General features: G+C 41.1%; 1 protein-coding gene across 1 annotated transcript in view; it reads right to left on the reverse strand.

Annotated features, from left to right (window-relative positions):
* Positions 1–20,231, reverse strand: part of SIK2 (salt inducible kinase 2) — a 65,611-nt gene that overhangs the window by 7,434 nt on the left and 37,946 nt on the right. The window contains exons 5-12 of the mRNA XM_067310100.1: positions 13,510–13,634; positions 11,303–11,426; positions 9,045–9,265; positions 7,359–7,511; positions 4,615–4,779; positions 1,480–1,708; positions 481–765; positions 148–311 (exon numbers count right to left, since the gene is read on the reverse strand). Coding sequence (XP_067166201.1) covers positions 148–311; positions 481–765; positions 1,480–1,708; positions 4,615–4,779; positions 7,359–7,511; positions 9,045–9,265; positions 11,303–11,426; positions 13,510–13,634 — 1,466 coding nt within the window. The remainder of the gene's footprint in view (positions 1–147; positions 312–480; positions 766–1,479; positions 1,709–4,614; positions 4,780–7,358; positions 7,512–9,044; positions 9,266–11,302; positions 11,427–13,509; positions 13,635–20,231) is intronic.

The raw sequence follows: 20,231 nt of genomic DNA on the forward strand, positions 1-20,231 counted from the left end.
TCTCTTCTGCAGGAGACAGAATGGGAGAGAAGGGAGTTTTATCTGTAAATTAGCTTTTCTCAGCTCCTGCACCCCTTATCCTCTCCTTATCTGGCCCAAAGCATTAGTTCCTCAAAGACAGAGCTTGTTTATTTCTGGTTTAAGTACCTGAGGGGGACTGTTAACGAGGTCCTGCAACTGGGTGGCAGCTGATGTCAAGCCAGGCTCTTCTTCTGATCCCATCTGTTCATACAGCAACTGGACTTTGTTCAGCTCCAGGATTCCTTTGGTTCGTGCCAGATTCTGAAGGTGCTGTCTAAATGCTACAATTCCTGGAGAAGAGTCAAGTAAAACTCTTGTCAGAAAATCAGCTAATTCATCTCTGGTTAGCACAGCAATCTGAGATCAGCTGAGTCACAGCCCCACCTTGACTGTTCTGTGAATAAAGTACATTTAGTACCGTGTCTAGGTATAATGTGTCATGACAGCGGTTATAATTACCTTGTGTGAGGGATGTGTCAGAAGCTCTACGCCCCTCTCGGAAACTGACAGGAGAACGGTTGTGGGTCTCTCGTTTTTGGGAGGTGAGGGCCTGCATGGCTGGATTGGCAGGTCTCAGGCCTATGAAAGGTGGTGTCATTCTGGGTGCTGGTTGGTTAGTTAGCACTATTTCTTTCAAGGAAGGGGTGTCTTCCAGGAAGTTAATATCTCTCTGAAGGGATCCCATCTCATACTCTGAATCAATGCTGCCCAGAGATGAATTTTCATCCAATGAGTAGACTTTTCCTTTGACAAAAAACAAAAGCCAGAATAAAAGGAAAATGCAGCAGTAATTTAGCAAAGCAAAGGAAGTGCCACAGGCTTAAACTATTCCTGCCAACAGTGTCTCCAGTGATTATTTTGGAGGAAATGAAACAAAAAGCAAGTTTCAAAAACAAAGTAATTGTAATTTAACACTTGCAGTGCTGGAATGGGGATTAGCTACTGGTTTTTACACTATATCAAGGGTAAGACACTATGCAAATAATGTTCACTGGCTTGTTTGGAGAGCATTCAGTGCTTTTTGTGGAGGACACTGATAGGTCTGTAGCCTAAGCCAAAAGGGTTGGTCATCTTGATAGTTCTGGAATAGCAGAATCTAGAGGTTTGTGTTTCCCCTTGCCCTCCTCCCCCAGCACCTCTTTAGGGGACAAAGTATTTGGGAGCACTTAATTATGCCAATAAGAATAGGCCACCTTGCCAGACTTCACATGTTGCTATTGGATTAGTTGGTGTTGTACAAGACTGTAGCCAGCTGTGAATTTGCTGCTTTAGTTTATACTGTCTGTACAGCAGGGTTGGGGGAGCGGGGGGGTTGGCCTTTATAGCAAATGCCAAGAAATAGAAACAAGAAGCTCTTTCTTGTGCTAGTCCTCACATTTAAAGTCTAGTGTTTTTCCTCCTTAAGTGAGTGCTGAAAGCAGGAACTGGGCTCTGAGATGCCTCTGCTAACTTCTGTACCTGTGCCTGGCACCATCACCAGCTGGTTGGTAACTTCTGCCAGAGTGTGACGTCTCTTCCCACAGCGAGTTGCTTGGAGGGCTGCAAATGCCTGTGCAGGGTCATCTTCTGACTCGCCTTCTGTCTCTATTCCTTCATCAATCGAAGTTTCCATCATGCTGGTAGGCAGTGACTGGCATCCTTTCCTAATCACCACAGGAGGTACAGGATCTAGCAGGCAGCCATTTACCTAAATGCCACAAGGAGAAGACAGACAGCTTTTAGTTACTGGCACACAGCACTTCCCTGGAGTGTAAGAAATCTCTGCCTGTTGTACAGGCTGAAGGCAACCTGGATTCTTCAAATGTGTGAACTTCCCAATGATCTACTGAGTTAAGTACGGCTTCTTAAGAACTGTAGATGACAAACAAATCCCTCTGGGTGAAATCACCACTGACATTCTTTTAGTACTCAAGTCCCTAAATCTGAATACTCTTATTTCCACAGTATTGTGTTCTCCAGAGTTTTTTTGGAAAGTCGTTAAAAACCTTTGCCAGCTTAGTAATATTGTACATGCTATAAATATTTATATTTGTGACTGTTTCCCTTTACTATACTTACCATGTTTGTTTATCACACTCAAATAAGCAATATGAAAAAATAATCTTGTCATCTTTAATTCTGCAGTGTTCTTACAGAGCTGCAGAGATGTGTTTAACAACAGCACAAAAAATGCACCCTTTCCAGCAAATCCACTTGATTTATACTGCTCATCTGCTAGCCTGGAGAGGCTGTGCAATCCCCATCCTTGCAGACTTTCACAGCTCAACTCAGTAAGGCTCTGAGCAACCGCATCCAGCTTTGAAGTTAGCCCTGCTTTTGGCAGGAGGCTGCACTATGTGAATGCTAGAGGTGCCTTTCCAACCTAAATATTCCTAGGAGTCTATATTTATCTTCATTCAGTCTTTATACTACCAATCAGTTTGTCCTGAATCCTTCTACGTCTTCTCCATATGCAACTAAATGATTTTGGTGGACCATAGTCTGCATGTCATACAGTAGTAGGAGAGGTTGGGGATGGTGTAGGTGATGTAGAGAGCCAGTATTCACATGGGCAGGCAGCTCTCTACAGTTTACTGTAGCACATGGATTAGAGCTTGGAAGTCTTTTGCAGGCACCTTCTATAATACTTAGCTACTGAAATATTCCCAGGGCAATTGTGATTTGATGCCTCACAGCAGTCACCATTTGTTCATTTACTCACCTGAACTGCACCTAGAAAAGCAAAAAACTCGAAGGGGGTGGTGGTGGGGGAATGCAAAATAAAATTTGTAATGTTAAGTTCCAAATTTCTCTTAACTGCTTTTTGCTTTCCAGTTGTAAGGGACCACGCAGGAGTTACTTAAAACAATGATGGAAATGGGGCCACACTCTTAGTGTCAGTAACTAACCAATAAATGAGGTATAAAACCTTCAGAATGGCAAGCATGAAATCAAACCCCTGGCTGGCAGCAGGCAAAATATAACATGCTAAAATTAAAGTCATAACGGTGTGATATGAGAGAGAATAACAAAGATTTTATGTGAATAATTTGCTTCATTGATGCAGTTCTTTAAACAATTTCCCCTTCCTCACAAAAGCTCCTGCGTGGATAAATCCATACTGCCAGCTCCCATGTATTTGACTTACTGCTTGCTATCCTGCAAAGTGTTGTCACAGACCTCAAAGTTGGATGGCAAAAGGTATCAGGCTGTAGCTCCCTTCAGAGTTAAACTGTAACCATACATTTGTAAGGCTGTGGAGCCGTCACATCCTATTAGTTGAGTTGAGTTAAGTCTGTTAACTGTGGAGGTGTGGGAAGCCTACACAAAGTCTTCACCTGATTACAGGAAACAAAACTCATTAGATGGGACTGCAATTTTACATGGTCTCCAGAGAAGATCTGACAGGCATTCCTAGTTACAGAAACGGCCTAGCTGAGATAAGCTACATCCCATTTGAGATGCTGCAGTTCTAATTTTTTTTGATAGCCTGGAGGTCCTACAGGCTATTTACCATTCAACTAAAAATTAATAAAAATGTCATTCTTTTAGCTGACTTACTATGAAATTGGTGGAGATAAGCACTTTAAGTGTATGGTATTTTAATAGCTTTAGGTGGCAATGGAAGCTTATGGTTAAGGATTCATTATACTTTCTTGTTCTCGTTTGTCTGAAATTTTGGATGAGTACCTAGCTGAGTAGGTTACTCTATATTTCAGCACAAACAGCATGCTTGGGAATTTAGAGATGAATCCCATCAACAGTTTTAAGGATTAAAAGCAGCATACATGAAAAGATGTAAAGACACTATGGGTGTATATATATTAATGTTTGGTAGCAGAAGCTATACATGAGGAGTAGTCTTCAGGCTTTTTAAAAATATATTTGAGAAGAAGGAGAAAAAAACCTTCAGTAGGTTGATTTTCTTTTACAAATGACAGTGTGGAATGATTGGAATGTAAGCAAAGAACCATAAGAGGCAGATTAGCAATCAGAAAAAAGACACAGCTGTCAAAAGTTATGTGCAAGAGAGAAAAGGCAGAAAAGGGAATATGGAATACCTAAAAGTCTCACGTTCAAAGAACACTTAAATTTGGGGAAATAGGTACACTGTGTTTTGTCCAGCTAGTACAAGAAATGTTCAGATCACATGTTTATACTAGAGGTCTTTGCATCTGAGTTGCCATCTATCCTGAGAGGTTACCCAGGAACCAGAGCTTGCAGTAGGTCAGAATTTTGCAGACAACAGATGCTTAAGAGGAAGTGCTTGGGAACAGGATGAGAATATTGGGCCTTAGAAGAAAAGGCTACTGAAAACAGAGAGAAGCATTCGGATTTTCCAGCTCAGCTACCTACAAGTGTCTAGACACATGAAGCATGAACCACTGAGGTCTGTGAAGTGACATTACTTTAGTGGCCCCAACTCCCTAGTGCTTCGTGCTAGGATGATGTACTAACCCAACCCGGCAGCAAAGGAACTGATCTCCTGTTAATTACTGAAAAGCTACACGTTCTACACTAGCAGTGCTTTTGCTAGGCAGTAACTTAAAGGGCAACAATCATTTTTAGTCTTACTGAAATTCAACAAAACAGTAGGCCAATTTTAAGCTGTACCTTTGGTGTCTCAACTCTTTCCTCTTCCATAAATGCTGTCTCTGCCTGGCAGTTGGATGGAGGGAATGAAAAGGCTTCGGCACCTGAAGCTGGGGGCAGGCCTGGAGACCGGAGCAGTCTTGCATTTTGTGAACGCAAGTTCACTGAGGGCACCACAGCTTGGGCCTAAAAGAGATTAAAGAACTCAAAAAACTAAACAGGTTTAGGTATAAAATAAGGAACAATAAAACAACATACAGACTCACAAATTAAAAATAAACAATACCCAATCCGTCTCCACAGCAGGAGCAGTCTAAGATTTTTTTCCTCATTCTTAATGCATTGCATTCTTAGTCTTTAGACTTAAAAATAATAAAAAAAAAAGAAAAAGAAAAGAGATGTCTTATTAAGTCTTCCTAACTACTTATTGAAGTTGAGCACTTACTAACAGTAAAGAGAGGCAAAGAAAGTGGGACCCTGCAGTGCCCTCCCACTTTTGACCTGCTACAGTTCCTTTCTACCCGGAGTACAAAACCCTTAATATTACAATTGAGGCATAGGGCTGGTTTACATGATTTTTCTAACATGCACTGACTCCTGTAGAACAAACCATGAGAAAGAATAGAGCAGGCTAGCTCTGAGGTAAGATATTTCAATAGAGAGCACTACTGAAGAGAAAGGCGTGCCTCGGTGAAGGCAACCATGGCAAAACTAGGAAATTAAGATTAACAATCATGTGAAAACCATTCTTTTCCTGAAGTGCAGGATCCACACAACTTGTCTGTCCCAAAGAAAACAAGCAGCGTTATACAGGAGACTGTGGTGCCACCATGTGTGAAAATGAATTATCTTGTTACTCAAGAGGGTACAGTCCTGAGCCAAAAGCAGGTAACGTGGCTAGAAAGTACACGAAAGTTGAATTTAGTTCATGAAAGAACCATCTTCTGTGAGGTTTTTCTCTTCCTCCTTGCTCATCTGTCTCCACCTGCTTACGATACATCTTCTATAGTCAACGATCTGCTTTGGAATACTGTCTCTTTCTCTCACTACAATTACTATCTGAAAAAATCACTGATTTTAATCTTTGTCAGCCATATTGTTCCTGGACTTATGTTTATAGCTGGTGCAGTTTGGCTTTCATTTCAACAGAATCCAAAACCAAGTAATGTCTTGCTGCCTCGGGCAAAAATGCAGCAGCGTGGTTTTGTTTTCTCCTGGAAGCAGAGAAACAAAAGAATTCTGACAGCATTTGAACACTTGTTATATACCGCAGCAACACGGTACCTAAAAGGCTGTGAACTTGAGCAAGTATTTGCTTGAGACCATTATAGTCTGAGTCGTCTTAGGCCAAGTCTTTTGAAGAGGTCAAGTCTTTCATGTTTCCAGTTATGCATTAATAGAAATCAAAAGCTGTACAATGTCTGCATATCTTAATGAAACAGAGGAACATGTAAAAAATCTGAGAATTATTGGAATAAGACATGATAAACTGTATATGACTTTTTTTTGTGAAAGAAGTCACCAGGGAAGAAACAGAATAGCCTTAGAGCCTCTATCAGTCAGTATAATTACTAAGTGGACAGTCTTCCGCAATGGACAGGCTGGCACCAGGTCTAGGGAGCACCCTAAATTACTCTTGATAAAATACACGTGACCTCTTTAAGACTTAAATCAATTAGTTAGTTGTCACATTGGCTGTGTGGTCTATGTCTGGTCTACAGAGGCTTTCCAGCTGTGCTGTGAAACCTCCTGTGAAATCAGATTCTTGCTGGGTCACAGGAGGAAAAAGTGGTACCAGCCTTAGCAGAGATGACATTATTTAGAAACAAAGTCTTGAGCCACCAAGAATCTCATGGCAATGATATGAATATCTGGTACTTAGATATCATAATGAATGGGCATATTAACCTGACAGATCAATACTAATGTTTTCTCTTTGGTATCCCTTTACTGTTCTTTGCCATGCTTCATTTCAAGGGAGAGAGAAGGCATAGCTGGAGAACAGCAGAGGAGAAAGTAATTTTATTTTCAGCAGATCCCTTTAGAGTGCATATGTTCAATAACACTGAGTAAAGCCTGCATGTGTTTAGCCCCCATGCTAGCACAGCTCCCCATAAATTCAACAGCTTCTTTGTTGATCACATTTAAAACATTCCAAGCGTTGCACAGTCTCCAAGCCAGAAAACTTACATTTCTCCAACAGTTTACCCAATGACTTCCCAGCAAAAGGTTACAATTTCTCAAAAATGGAAGTGTTCCACCTAGAAGCCCAGGAGCACCATTTTTTCTTTAACTGTATTTTCAGATTAACACCTCCCAAAAAGACAGACCAGGAATGCTAAGCATGAAACAAAAAGTAGAGAGGAAACAAACCAGGAGTTAAGGCTGAACCACCCAGCTACCCATTAAGGCCAAAGCCATTGTTTGCATTTGGGGCTTCAGAATGCAGTCAACTTCCTTTCCTTATTTAAAGCTTACCCAGTCCCCTCCAATAACAAACACCATTTTGGGGTGGAGGGTGGGGGGAGAAGGGGCCAGTATGCCAGCAGCCGTGGTAGGATGCGTGCTAGACAACTGATTTGTCATCAGATCGTTCTGACAGAAGACAAATGCGAGTCTTTCCAAAACAATGCTAGAAGTCAACAGACTACAGAAATCAGAAAATACCAATAGATTCTAAGTGAACCTATCTAGACACACCATTCCAGAAGAGAAAAATGTCTTGTGCAGTCCTAAGCCCACCTCTGCTAGGAATGAGATGTTACCTTGGCTACTGTCTGCTCAGCAATGGTGCTTGGCCGACGCTGACGCGCATCAAGTCTCTGCTCCACAGGGAAGCTACTCCGATGTGATTTGAGCCTCTCCACCAATAAGTAATAGATCGCAGCAAAGTGGTTATAACTCTTGTTCTGCAGAGACTGAAAGAGAGAAGCACAAGAGATCGAGTGTAGCCAAAGGTGTGCACCTTTTATATACTACGAAATTAGGAAGACAAAAGAATTGCCTTTTAGAAGAAAAACAAATTTTTAAGAGGCAATCGGACCTTCATGTCATCGTGAAGTCAGAAAGTTTCATACCAGAAGTGCCAGGCAAAGAAGGCACCAGCCTTAGTTTAGGGGCCCCTGTAAGTGGCAGGAGCTTGCTATGTTCCAGGCTGCAGCAGCACGTGTAGCTAACATTCAGGTGCTATTCTGAGCCCTCAAAGATTTGAACCTGTAGAAGGGACCGAGCTCCAGGACTTCCTGAATAGATAGGCCATTCCAAATCACTAGAAGCAATGGGGAACTGAGCCCCTGTAAAGCAGAGACACTAGCCTTTTCTGGCAGGAAGTATTCAAACTGCAGCCTCCACAATGGCTAAAAATAGCGACCATTCTAAAGGAAATGATTGTGTTAACTCCATAGGGAGTCTTTTAGCATTTACGTTTGGTAAGAAGTATGATTTGGGATTGGAGGGAGACAGTCAATTGCTTACTGCTTTTATGTTCCTTTTTGAACTTCATATTCCACCCTCTCAGAAGCTCAAAGTGAATTTACTTTCCCTTCTGCTTCCCTTCCTCTCTCTCCATTTGACAAGTAATGATTTATCCATCCCCACCCAGGGAATCTAATAGTGTGGAAGCCAACATGGCTCCTTGATTTTAATTCTCTGCTTAAGAATCAACTTAGCTAGCAAACAAATCCCTAGAAATGACCATTTGTAAGCAGCAGCAAGTATCAGCATCCTGACAGAAAGTACTATAGGGCTACCATTTTTTAAGTAGTGCACACTATATTTTTATGTGCCCTCTAGTCTAATGCAATTGAAACATCAAATATTTTGAAATGTGTGCTGGTTTAAATGAAAGCGAATAGTTAATTACAGTAAAAGACCAATAATCGTGTCCTGTGGGCCCTGGGATATATGACCATAACACATTATTCTTTCCCATGGCTTCTAATTTGGATTCTTGACGCAGAGGAGTATCATTTCCCTCACAGTGCTGCCTTTTCAATGGACACGTTTTACTCTGAAGGGCAAGGGATGCCTTAGACTGGAATAGCTGGGTGCGTCCAGCAAGGAATAAGGCACACTGGTGAAGCTCTCTGTGGGAACATTGCACAATGCTTGCCTGCTGTTTGCATAACACAGACACCTTCCCCCTGCTAGAGATGATCTTTAGGAAACATCTTGGAGGGATGTCTCTCCTCTTCCTGACCGGTCTACTGGCACAGATTGAGGCATAAAAAGGACAGAACAACTACAAAATGCCTACATGGGAAGCAGGAGCATAGCTGCTTTGCCCTTGCTAGGGTCTGACCTTATGAAATAGCCTACCAGCTTTGGTTGTTTTTTTTTTCCCTAGCTCTTGAAATAAAGAATGTTGCAAGGAACTCACATAATAATTCACAGTAATAAAACAAGAAAGTGAGTCTCCCCCGGGGATAAATATCGGTGTACATCTGTTTTACCTCAATAGTTTTCTGTTGGTCTATTCCAAGGCTGTGCATTAGCCGCAAAACTTGCTCATTATACTCTCCAATGGAAGGCTCATTCTCCTGTCCTGGTGGGTAAAGAATGGGTCTCTGTGCAGGAACTTCTATAAGCATCCACTTGTGCTCCTTAATCTGAGCAATAGTTAACCTTTTGGATGGGTCTAGGACCAACATTCTTCTAATCAGGTGTTCGCACTCTGTTGGGAAAAAATAAGGTAAGTTACCAACCTGCTTGCTAAGTGCTACTTGCATATGTTCACCTGACACCTACCAATACAGAGCACAACAACAGGAAACTGGCTTGCTTCTACCTAATTTTGGTGCTAAATACATTTCCTGAAAGCTAAAACAATCTTTCAAAACAAGACTAGAAGTCACAATAAGAGGAGAAAAAAATCAACTTCTTTAAATATATGGTATGGCTAATAGTGCCATTACTTCCACACAGCTCCCACACAAGGGTAACAGGTAATACTTGATACCTCTTTAAGGCCACTTGAGCTGTTTTAAGAACTAATGAAGCTTCAAAACACCTCTGTGAAGTGAGGGGGGGAGTAATTAGCATCCTTCTCCAACACAGTTTGACCCCTGCGGTCACAAAAACAATTAAAAATGATGCCTCCTTGGGCTGTGAATAGTAGCCAGTGACTAAGACTGCAGGTTTACGTGTTTCAAATCCAGAACCAAGGCACACTCGGTAGCTTTAGCTGCCTGAATGATTCTGAACACACCTAGCCATTGCTGCTCTCTGACCGCTGCATGTTGGACAGGGTAAAAATATCATATTTTTCTTAAGATCTCGGTTGGATTTTGGAAGATGAGAAGCAAGAGATGAACATGCAGTTTTTATAGGGGAGAAAGTCAATGCAAGTTACTTTAAGGGGGCTTGTCAATATGCCCTGCATTCCTAGCTGACCATGATGTGGCTACAGTACAGTTGTAATGAATCAGTCCGTTCAGGTAGTTATGACAGAGATTTCTGGCTATTTATTCCTGTTTATCTCATTTGGATTTCACTGTTTTGCTAGGAGACACACCCATCCCCACTCCCTGCAACACCATGTGATCAGCAAGAAGCGCAGCAAAGCTGGAAGTGAAACGGCAGATCTACACTGCAGTCAGGGCAGTGACTGCAACTTGCACAAAGGTACCTGGATCTAGCTTGGATACCTATGTCATCAAAGTCACAAAAACACCACGCAGCTCAGCACAGGCTGCAAAATGTGCTCAGGAAGCTGAGGGGTTGCTCAGCTCCACTCTGTGATACCATAATTGCACTGCTAAAAGCAACCAAATGCTGAGCTAACTAGCTCTGCTATAGCTATGCTGCTGTGGCTATTTTCAGAGGCGGTGTTCAGGAGTACATACGACCAGAAAGAAAAAGGGGAGGACCAGAATGTTTTGCAGTGCAGAACCCTCAACAACAGGGCAGAAAAAAAGATTATTTAAGAGAACTAAAAATAAGCATAGAAAATAGTCTACTGAAAAGGTGTTTGATTCAGGAAGATTGTTTCTAAGTAATCCAAGTTTAGAGACCTGTTAATACAGGAAACCTGAAGTACAGCATAAAACCCCGTGCAAAAATGGCCCCATTTGTTCTTGTCTGAACAGGCATGAGGGAGAGTGAAACCCAACAGATGGGGCAATTAAGCGAGGGAGATATCTGATAGTCTCTCAGTGGCGTGTGGGAGTGCCAGAATATGACTATGAGAATCTGGCATATGAATTAGTTGCGCACTTTTTTGCTTTTGTTTAGCAGACGCTGTCAAAAAACAGGAAACACCCAATCCACAACATAAGTATGACAGTGATACTGCTCTCAGCATAATTTTCTTTCCAGATTAAAATGTTTATGGCATTGGAGAATGCAAAATCAATTGCTGCTCAAATATATCTCTCCTGTTGTACCCCCATATTTTTAGTCACAGTAGGACAAGAGATTCTTCAGCTTCCGATTAGAACCTCTCGTTGCCCTTGGCCGCAGCCATGCTGCTGTTTGTAATACACACGCATTGCTGAGGTAGAAATGGGTTGGTTCGCCTAGCAGAAGCAGCCTAGTTGCAAAGGCGTGTGGCTCACCTAGGCTAACTTATTTTGTTTTGTACCAAAATGAAATGGTCTGCCACGCCATAGTCTGCTGGATAGACGCACCGCCCTTTGCTGTCTTTGCAAAAGAGATTATTCTAGACTTTGCTCAAGATTTACCACCCCAAAAATATAGGACACATTATTACCTTCTGACATAAAATAAGGGATCCTGAATCTTCCTTCCAGAACACGTTGCCTCAGTATGGGGAGTGTTGGTCCATCAAAAGGCAATGCTCCACAGACCAAAACATAAAGAACTACACCCATGCTCTGCAAGAAGGAGAATACTCATTTTATCTTTTGAGCCACAAGCAAAGTTCTCTGAGCTTGGCTAGCCAACTCCTGTCACAGAAAAAAATCAAAATTATGTTCTGCAGAAACAGGAAATACACAGAAAAAGGAGTTACATTTCTGAAAATCCCTAAACATTAAGAACACTCAGCTAACCCAAGATGGCTAGGCTTGCAGTACCTTGGGCCAGTAAGCAGGTAAGCTGAAGTGTAATGGGCTAGAGACTCTGGCTGCTAGCAGGAAGCTCCATGCAGGTGACTGAATGATGCCTGAAAAGTGAGCCCCAACTTCAGGTGAGAATTAGAGACATTCTTTATTAATCTGAATGTTCTTCAAACAAAAACAAACCTCAAATAGCAGCCACTCAAAGTAAGAAATTGTAACCTTTTACATTTACCAATTTGCAAAAGCCTGGGGAGGAAGTACACTGGTAGCTTTATGAACAGTGTCAGCTTCAGGGAGACTCCAGCTAGTGATTCTGCACTGCTGTGTGCAGTGCTGAGCACGAGGGATTATGTAAAATGAGCAAAAGGAGACAATCTGGGCAAGAGCTCTCATCCAACTGCCAGAATCATTTTTGAAAGTATGCAAGTTAATTGGCACTGCAAGTGGAAATAGTCTTGCAGTATAGCCAAAAAAAATACAGCGCCACACCAGATGAAATAACCACATCAGACCTTCATGCCATGAGTTGGCATAGATAGCCACAGCACTGGATTTCTCAAGGGAAAAAAAAGTAAGCATTCCACATTCACCTTAAAATTTTGTAAGTACATAGAGATTTTAAAAACTAAGTATATATTTTTAAAAGTCACTTCCTTCCTTAACCTGACAAGAGCTGAACTGTGGATTGCTGCATTCCTTCTGCAAGCTTAGCACTTTCAGCTGACCTACTCTGTAATGAGCTGTTGCAGAAGAAATACAGAATCCTGAACTCATCTGAGAAGGTAAGTGAAGGAGATAACAATTTTATCTTAAATATAAACAGACGTGTGCTTCTCTTTGTGAGATTCACTTCTAACATTCACACAGTGCCTGTGTTACCTGAAACAATGAGTATAGCTGAGGTCTACTGCAGGTTTATTTAGCAATTACAAAAGGTTCAGAAAGGCTGTAGCCTTTTTTTTTTTAATTGGGATAGAGAGAGAGAGAGAGAGAGAGAGAGAGAGAGATTGACATCGATAGATAGACAGACAGACAGACAGGTAGATAGATGAGGAGTGGTTTTTGTTAAAACAATTAGATTATATTATATTAGCAGTTGAAAGATGAATTTCCATGCCAGTGAACTAGGCTCTGACCAAAATGTCAGTGCCTGTGTTGTTATGATATATGCAATATTATCACTGAAAACCTGATGTCAGAGCAAAGACTGCCAAATTGTACTCTATCTCTGGTTGCTTCAGGATATGAATCTGTCATTGTAAGTACCAGAATACTAAAATTAAAACGTATGAGGAATGAAAAGTAGTCTCTGACAATTTGTGAAGGGTGCAGAGAACCTGTTCAGCTCATTTTAGTTCCTTTTTCATTGAATAAGAATTTGGTTGCTTTCTCTGTGCTCTTCCATTAGAGCAGTATGCATGGAGACACATGCATGGATTCAAAAACATGCAGCTGCCTGCAGTAGAAATGCTTGTGGCACAAGCATGGCTGTTCTCAGCTCAGAGAGAAATGCAGTCAGTATCTCTCTTGTGTTTCAGTGGCTCAGAATCCCTTAACCCCATCAAGAGCATACAGGCCTTACAAGTTCAATTCCCACTTAACACAGAAGATGGCTGATGTACTGAAACAGCAAAGTTCATGCATTCAGTCAGGAGAGCTGTTTGAGGAGCTACAGTTTTTCCTCTGGAGGGCTTACGTATACCTACAACATACATTTAATAACCACTTAATTGTTAACTTCAGTTCCACTCTATGTTAGAGTCATTTTATGATGCTTTCAAGAAATAAAGCCAAAAAGAAACAGCTTGTCTGCAGCTTATGAAAACTCAGAGGTGATTTCCTGTGTTCTAATTCCTAAAAGCTGATTTAAATCCAGTTAAATAAAAAGTAACGATACCCAGATATCCAGCTGGGGTCCCTCGTATTGCTGCCCTTCAAAGACTTCTGGGGCTGCATAAGGTGGGCTTCCACACCATGTCGTCAGAGGCTCACCACTTTTATAGAAATTCCCAAAGCCAAAATCTGTTGAGAAATTAAGGAAAAAGTCACTTCAAACTCCAGTTGCATGACAAACTTAATTATATGGAAGGACTGGGCCTGTAAGCTCTCCTTCGTTCATCAAAGGCTCTATCTTTCACCAGTACTCCCACTGAAAGTATTTATTGGGATGCTGCATGTCCTATATTGTTATTTTCATGACAACTGCATAATTACTAAAACCCTCGGCAAAACTTCACAACCTGTAGGAGTTTTCAGTTAACTTCTACCAATTTGCTAAATCTAAGTTTATAAACAGTTATCCCTAGAATTCAACAAACTGGAGATCAGACATACATATGAGCTTATTTACTTGCCAAGAAATATCTGAGATTCAGTACTGGATCTGAGATTTCCTGAGTTTTCTTTGGGTGCTCTCTAGCCCTGAGTACACAACAAATATTGACAACAAAAGCATCAACACGAGATGGGAGGAAGGAGCTCTGCCAAAAGCAACAAGCATGGGAAAACACACAGCCTTCTGCTAGGAAGGAAGCTCTGCTACTGGGATTGTCTACAACCCTTTCAGCCTACAACTGAACACTTACTATTCTACAACTCAGCATTTCTTTAAAATGTTCTTTATGGCTTAACATGGGACCAGATTTGGGAACTTCTGTATTAGTCACAATTCGTAATAATCCAATAGCGAAAAGTGAAGTGACAGTCACTACTGAATAGGGAACATTAAGTCAGATAAAGTCTGAAGCAATTTTTATAGCCTCCTCTGTCGCTTTGCTTCCAGGTTGCATAGCTTTTACTAAAACAAAACATTAACAATGAGGAAGCTGGCTTAGTGGCTGAACTAAAGCTGATTATTTTCAAAAAGCAGAATGCCAAGTGGGCATTACCACTCCCCAGTGTCCGCTCTGTAGCTCTCTTACCTCCCACTCCACCCTTATCAGTGTCTCCAGAGCTCTTCACAGCCCAGACCTTCCAGTTTCTTGTACATCCTGCCATCACTCTCGCTCCCTTTGCTCAGCTTGTACATCATTCGCTGTAGCATTCCCTGCTCTTACTGCCTCCTAATTGTCCTATAGCCGTTTCACAAACCCGTTCTAAATACGCTCCTTGACACTACAGAGTATTAATACTCAAGGTTCTACTTATTCAACAGTCTTTTAATCAAAGACACTGGAGCACTATAGTTGGATACACAATGAATCAAAATCCTGGCTCCACTGAAGCCTAGGGGAGTTTTCTCATGGAATTCAATGAAACCAGCATTGCTCCCCAATGCTTCCGTTATTACCGGTCTGTATTGTTTAATCCCCTATTCCACTCATGCTGCAGACCACGCTCCATGTTCTCTGTGACAACAAATGCTGTTAATGCAAAAAAAAAAAAAAAAAAAAAAAAGTTTTCAAGGTGAAAGATCTGACAAGGGCAAATATTTTTGGCTATAAGACTTTCAAGACTACAGCAAACTGGCTTCAATTCACTATCTGGTCAGCTGTATCTCTGAAGGAAGTACAGAATGGAGCATTAGCAAGTAACATGCAAAGACCCTCAAGCCCATGTTCTTTGCACAGCAACACTGTTTATGTTCACCACTGCTCTACCCCTGTGTTAATAGTGACTTAGCTCTTCCCTATCACTTTTTCCTAAACAGAGCAATCTATACAGTAGAAGGCTAAAAGTTGCTTTGCGTTTATTTTTCTTTAAGGACAATGCTTTACCCTTGTAGCCAAGCAGGCTCCTGCAAAGTAATACTGCATGCTGGCATGACTCGAGGAATCCTGTGAAAGTCAACAGTGTTGATACACCGTAATCAGGCTGTTGATTTAGTCCTATCAACCACTGAATACCTCAGAGGTATGTTAATACGATGTGGCGCTGATCAGCAGATAGCAGCACTGATAAACACTGTGGTTAGCAGAAATGGTACAGGCACTGCTGGTACCACTTTGTTTAGTTCTATTTGTATCGGTTGTTTTACATAGAGGAAAGGGCTTGGCTCTCTATTCACATGTTGTGAGCTATAAAATATTAGAGAACCTCAGAATCAAAGCAAGACAGAGATATTAAAGAGAAAAACTGAACAGGCTTAAGTAAAGTTAACTTGGAGTTGTTTTAGAGGAATATTATGTAAATTGAAACATACAATTTGTTCAACAGTAAAGATATTAATTTTTTTTTTCCCTAACAAAAGGACACAAGAGCTCCAGCAGTTCATTTAATATAATGCTTCCTGCAACATGCATCAAAAAAGAGCATTGACGGAAGCAGCAGTTTCAGGAACATCAAAACTGAAGAGGCTTTAGAGCAGTTCTCCTGCCTTTCAAGATTTTCCTTAGCACATAATAAGGTATAAAGCTTCTTCTGCAACCACTTCTACAGGTAAGGCTTACTACTTAGTACCTGAACACCTATACATGAACCTGCAGGAATGTTTCTTCCCTTTGAGATTTTTGCCTGCTGGCAAATTTGGTTACAGCCAAGCAACAGGTTCAGAAGTTAGGTGGGCCACATGCACAGACAGCATGATCTCCCAGGCCTTTTGGTCATTTCTGAAAATCCTTTTAACTACAAGTTCACTAAAGATTTCAGCAAGAAACAGACCTCTGCCTCCTTACTGCATTGCACTACAGAGTCTCCATTGGTTAAGCAGTACTACTAAAATAAGCAGGATATTTTTAGTTGGCTTTAATGAAATGCACTAATTAGAAATAAAAGAGGAATAATGGAGAGCCAAGACTATGCAACCAACCAGCTCTCAGCATGGAAATCTCTACAGTGAGTAACACACACTGTAAGGTAGTAGAAGCAGTCACTATTTTGTGCAACAGCCATATTCCAGAGGGCATTCATATTATAAACTTACCTTCTTAACATACCTTATGATGGTGATCCACTTGATTCAGGTAAGTGGCTGGTGACTGCAGATCAGCCACAGTTATACACACACAATTCAAGTCATTCTGTCTCATTTTATCCCTTGTCTTTCCAAAGCTCACTTGTGGTAATCTTGAAGGAACAGCTAGTCACAGCAATGTAAATGTCTAACCTGACTTAGACCAGTTCTCAGTGGTGTTCTTCCATAGAAAATTCATCTTTGAAAATATTTTGCAACATGTGTATAATTGCTCCTTTTGTTCAGGAATTTCAAATCATTTATTATGGAATTTGTCTCTCTTATCAGGGTTTTAGGATGTTAAACAGCATACCAATTTTACAGGTGAGGCCCATGGAGCAGAGAAGTTAAGACTAGCCCCAATTCAGGCAACGAGTGATGACCCAGACCAGGGCCAGGCATAAAGTGCCCAACTATTCTCTAAACACCAAAGAGAAACTTGTCACTTGGCTGAAAACCTCTGTCTAGGCATTTCCATAGTCTGAAATTAAATTCTTTACTTCTGCTATAACCTTTCTGTCACCTCTAATACACATCATGTGCTCTGGGAACATCTCAGTCCAGTGACCTGAATACATTGGGGTATAAGGGGAAGTGCTAAGTCTCATTTCCTTTTATAAACATTAGCCTTATGCCTTTTTTCCTTGGTTGTAACTATAGGGTCTAACACCCTGCACATACTTCATTATTGTTTCATCAGCTTATTGGAAATTACCTTTTCTTTTAAACAAACTAGCCATTCTGTGAAAAAGACATTACAGGGATGTCTGAATTTGCTGACATAAGAGAACAAGCCTAAAAATAAGCAGGATAGTCCATTTAGGATAGTCTATGGGATGATAAAGATACTGGCTTAATCGTCAGAAGCAGCAAACTCATGTTGAAAACATAGGAAAATGGGCTGCATCTACCTTCACCTCCCTGACCACACGCCTGAAGCTCCTGGGCCCAACCCAAAGCAGTCAAAAGGCTGCTCTTTATTTGTCCAGATCCCATAGACAAACTAGGCCAGGGGCTGAGCCCACCACGGACCATTCCATACTGGGCAGTCAAAAACTCCTCCTGGGTTTGCACTAATGCTCCAACTATCCATCCAGGAAAACCTCTGACTTGGATCTGGAAGTACTCTGAAAACGCAGGCTTGCTTACACAGATAGACATGCAGGTTACCGTTCTGGCTCCTTGTACACTCCAGGTGAAATCCACTACCTCTGTAGCAACGAGAAGAGCTCTGGTGCCTATAATCCTTCCAAGCCATTCTCGTAATTCCTTTAGCAGAAAACAAAGTCTCTGATCTTCAGCTGTCTGGGAAACAATCCTGAATTGCCTCAGCATAGCGTCACAGGACATATCCCCAGAGACATCTGACAACTGCACAACTGCTAACTGCACAACGAGGAGATCTTTGCTGCGGGAATTCGCATGTGCAGATGAGCCACACCAAGGAGTCATTTTGGGACACTCACTGCCAATACACAGCAGATAAAGGGCATAAAATAAAATATTCCTGCTCCTTTACTGGAAAGTTCAAAGTAACTGTAGGATGGGGTTTGCCAGATCATTATAAAGCGCTAAGAATAACAGCAACATCTGCATTTTAAAGTCTGTTAAAACTCGGCATGCCAATTCCTCTATAACAAAAATTCTGCAAAGACTCAGGTTCTTAATGCCCTAGGAATAGGATCTGCATCTAAGTAGTCAATCCTTGGAGCTGTTCAGCAGGTGTATTTATTTATGAGAAACAGTGTCACCCAGTCATAGGATCAATTCTTTTCACTTCTTATCTCAAACTAACCATATCCATTATTTGCATACGCACAAAGCAGGAACAGACCCCTCTTATATCCTAGGGTTTTCTCACTGGGAAAGAGAACTAAAATGTACCTGAATGGACCTCATCTTTGCATATTTTTCCATCCAACCTCTTAGATACTGAATTCAGTCTCTGAGTGGAATTCTAACACTGTCACCCTACCTTTGGGGTTGTACTAATGGTCGTTCTTCCAGTCTATCTCTGACAACAGACCGAGCTAACACTAGCCAAGTCAGAGGAACATTTGCACAGTATCTTTTACTTCATAAAACAGTATGACCATATGTGGTCAGGATCTTCTGCCCTTCATTTATTATTTGTCTCCTCAGATAATCACGTATTCAGTAAAAAACATGCCTTCCTTTGGATAATCGGGCATCTTTTTGGTGACACCAGAATACAAATAGTTTGATGCTCTTATTAGAAAATAAACAATTCCTTTGATACTGGGATGTGCAAATGCTATGGAGAATCCTCTTTGTTGATACTTAGTATCCATAATAAATTAGAAAAACTCATAGAAAAGTTAGGCACTCCTGTATAACATGAATACAACACCTCTGTGTTCTTCAGTTATTCTACTTCTAGCTAAACAGTTAGGTACAAATGTTTCTTGCAGCAATTGAAGGCAATGAGGAGTAATAAAATGAAAACCATTAATTATCAGAGCAGTGTACATAACCTAATCTTTGGAATCCCACATTTCCTCCCCGTGTCAAGGAATAACACGCAGGAGTGCTTCCTTTTTCAGAAGGCCTGAAAAATCCAGGTACTTGTTCTTTGCAGTTTTATGATACATTTTTTGTTCTGCTTTTGTTCCAAACAAATAAACCTTTGTTTTAGGAAAGCTGAGTTGATCGTTAGATAGCCCTGTTATCCTCCCTCCGAGACCTGCACTGCAGGACTCATGTGAGATCAAATCTGCTAAAGCGATCCTAGTGACAAGAAGCTGTAACACAAGGTTTCAGGTTGGAAGAAACAATTCATGAGAATCTACTACAAAAAAGATCATGATCAGAGGCCTTGAGACTTCAGTGAACTGCTTGGACAAAGGGGCTCTAGGGCACAAATAACTTTGAAACTGTTACATTTCATGATTTATCTTATTTGATTTAGAACCACCTTCTAGGGATGCAGAGTAGCATTTTGCGGATTCATTACTTTAAATATATGAATAAAAATTTGAGGTCTTTCTAAAAGATAAACTCTAGTTCAAGTACAAATGATTGAGTTTGCTGGCAGCAATGACTGACTGAACCAGCTCCACATTCAAAATAGCTCCTTAGGGGTTTAAGACGCATGCATCTGTATGCTGACTGCTAATTGTGAGTTGTCATTTTTGTGATGGCGGGATACTATCTCTCTCTCACCTGTTTTTGTTTCGTTAACAATCAGGCTAGAAATTTAAGAGACAAACAAACATTTAACCTTCATTTTACCTTTTTAACACAACATCTCCAAATCAATGTTATGTTCCAGATAATTAACATATTTTCGGTATGAGAAAATCATTTTATGTTGCCGCAAATATCTGTTGTAGGTGGAACTCCCAAGAGCCTAAGTCTGTGTTGTTGGCCAGTATTGGCTGGCCAACACTGTATTGGCTTAATGTCAGAAATCAGATACCCAGTCTTACAGCAATGGGATTTTGGGACTCTCCCATAAGCAGAGAAGAGCCCCAGTGCCTATCAATAAGAAGGCTGCAACACCAGAAAGGCTATTTGAAGGTCAGACCGCATGCCAGATCCACATCAGCGTCATGCTCTGCAAGCACACAGAACGCCTGACAGTTGCATGAACAGTTATGCGATGGCATCCTGGCATGTCACCATCATCTGGAGGTGCAAATGGCCAATGTCAGCTCAGTTTCCAAATCTAAATAGGAAACACTGAATATAAAATTGATGCTACACTT

Source organism: Apteryx mantelli, chromosome 23, assembly GCF_036417845.1.
Source record: "Apteryx mantelli isolate bAptMan1 chromosome 23, bAptMan1.hap1, whole genome shotgun sequence".
In the NCBI taxonomy this organism is placed as follows: domain Eukaryota; kingdom Metazoa; phylum Chordata; class Aves; order Apterygiformes; family Apterygidae; genus Apteryx; species Apteryx mantelli.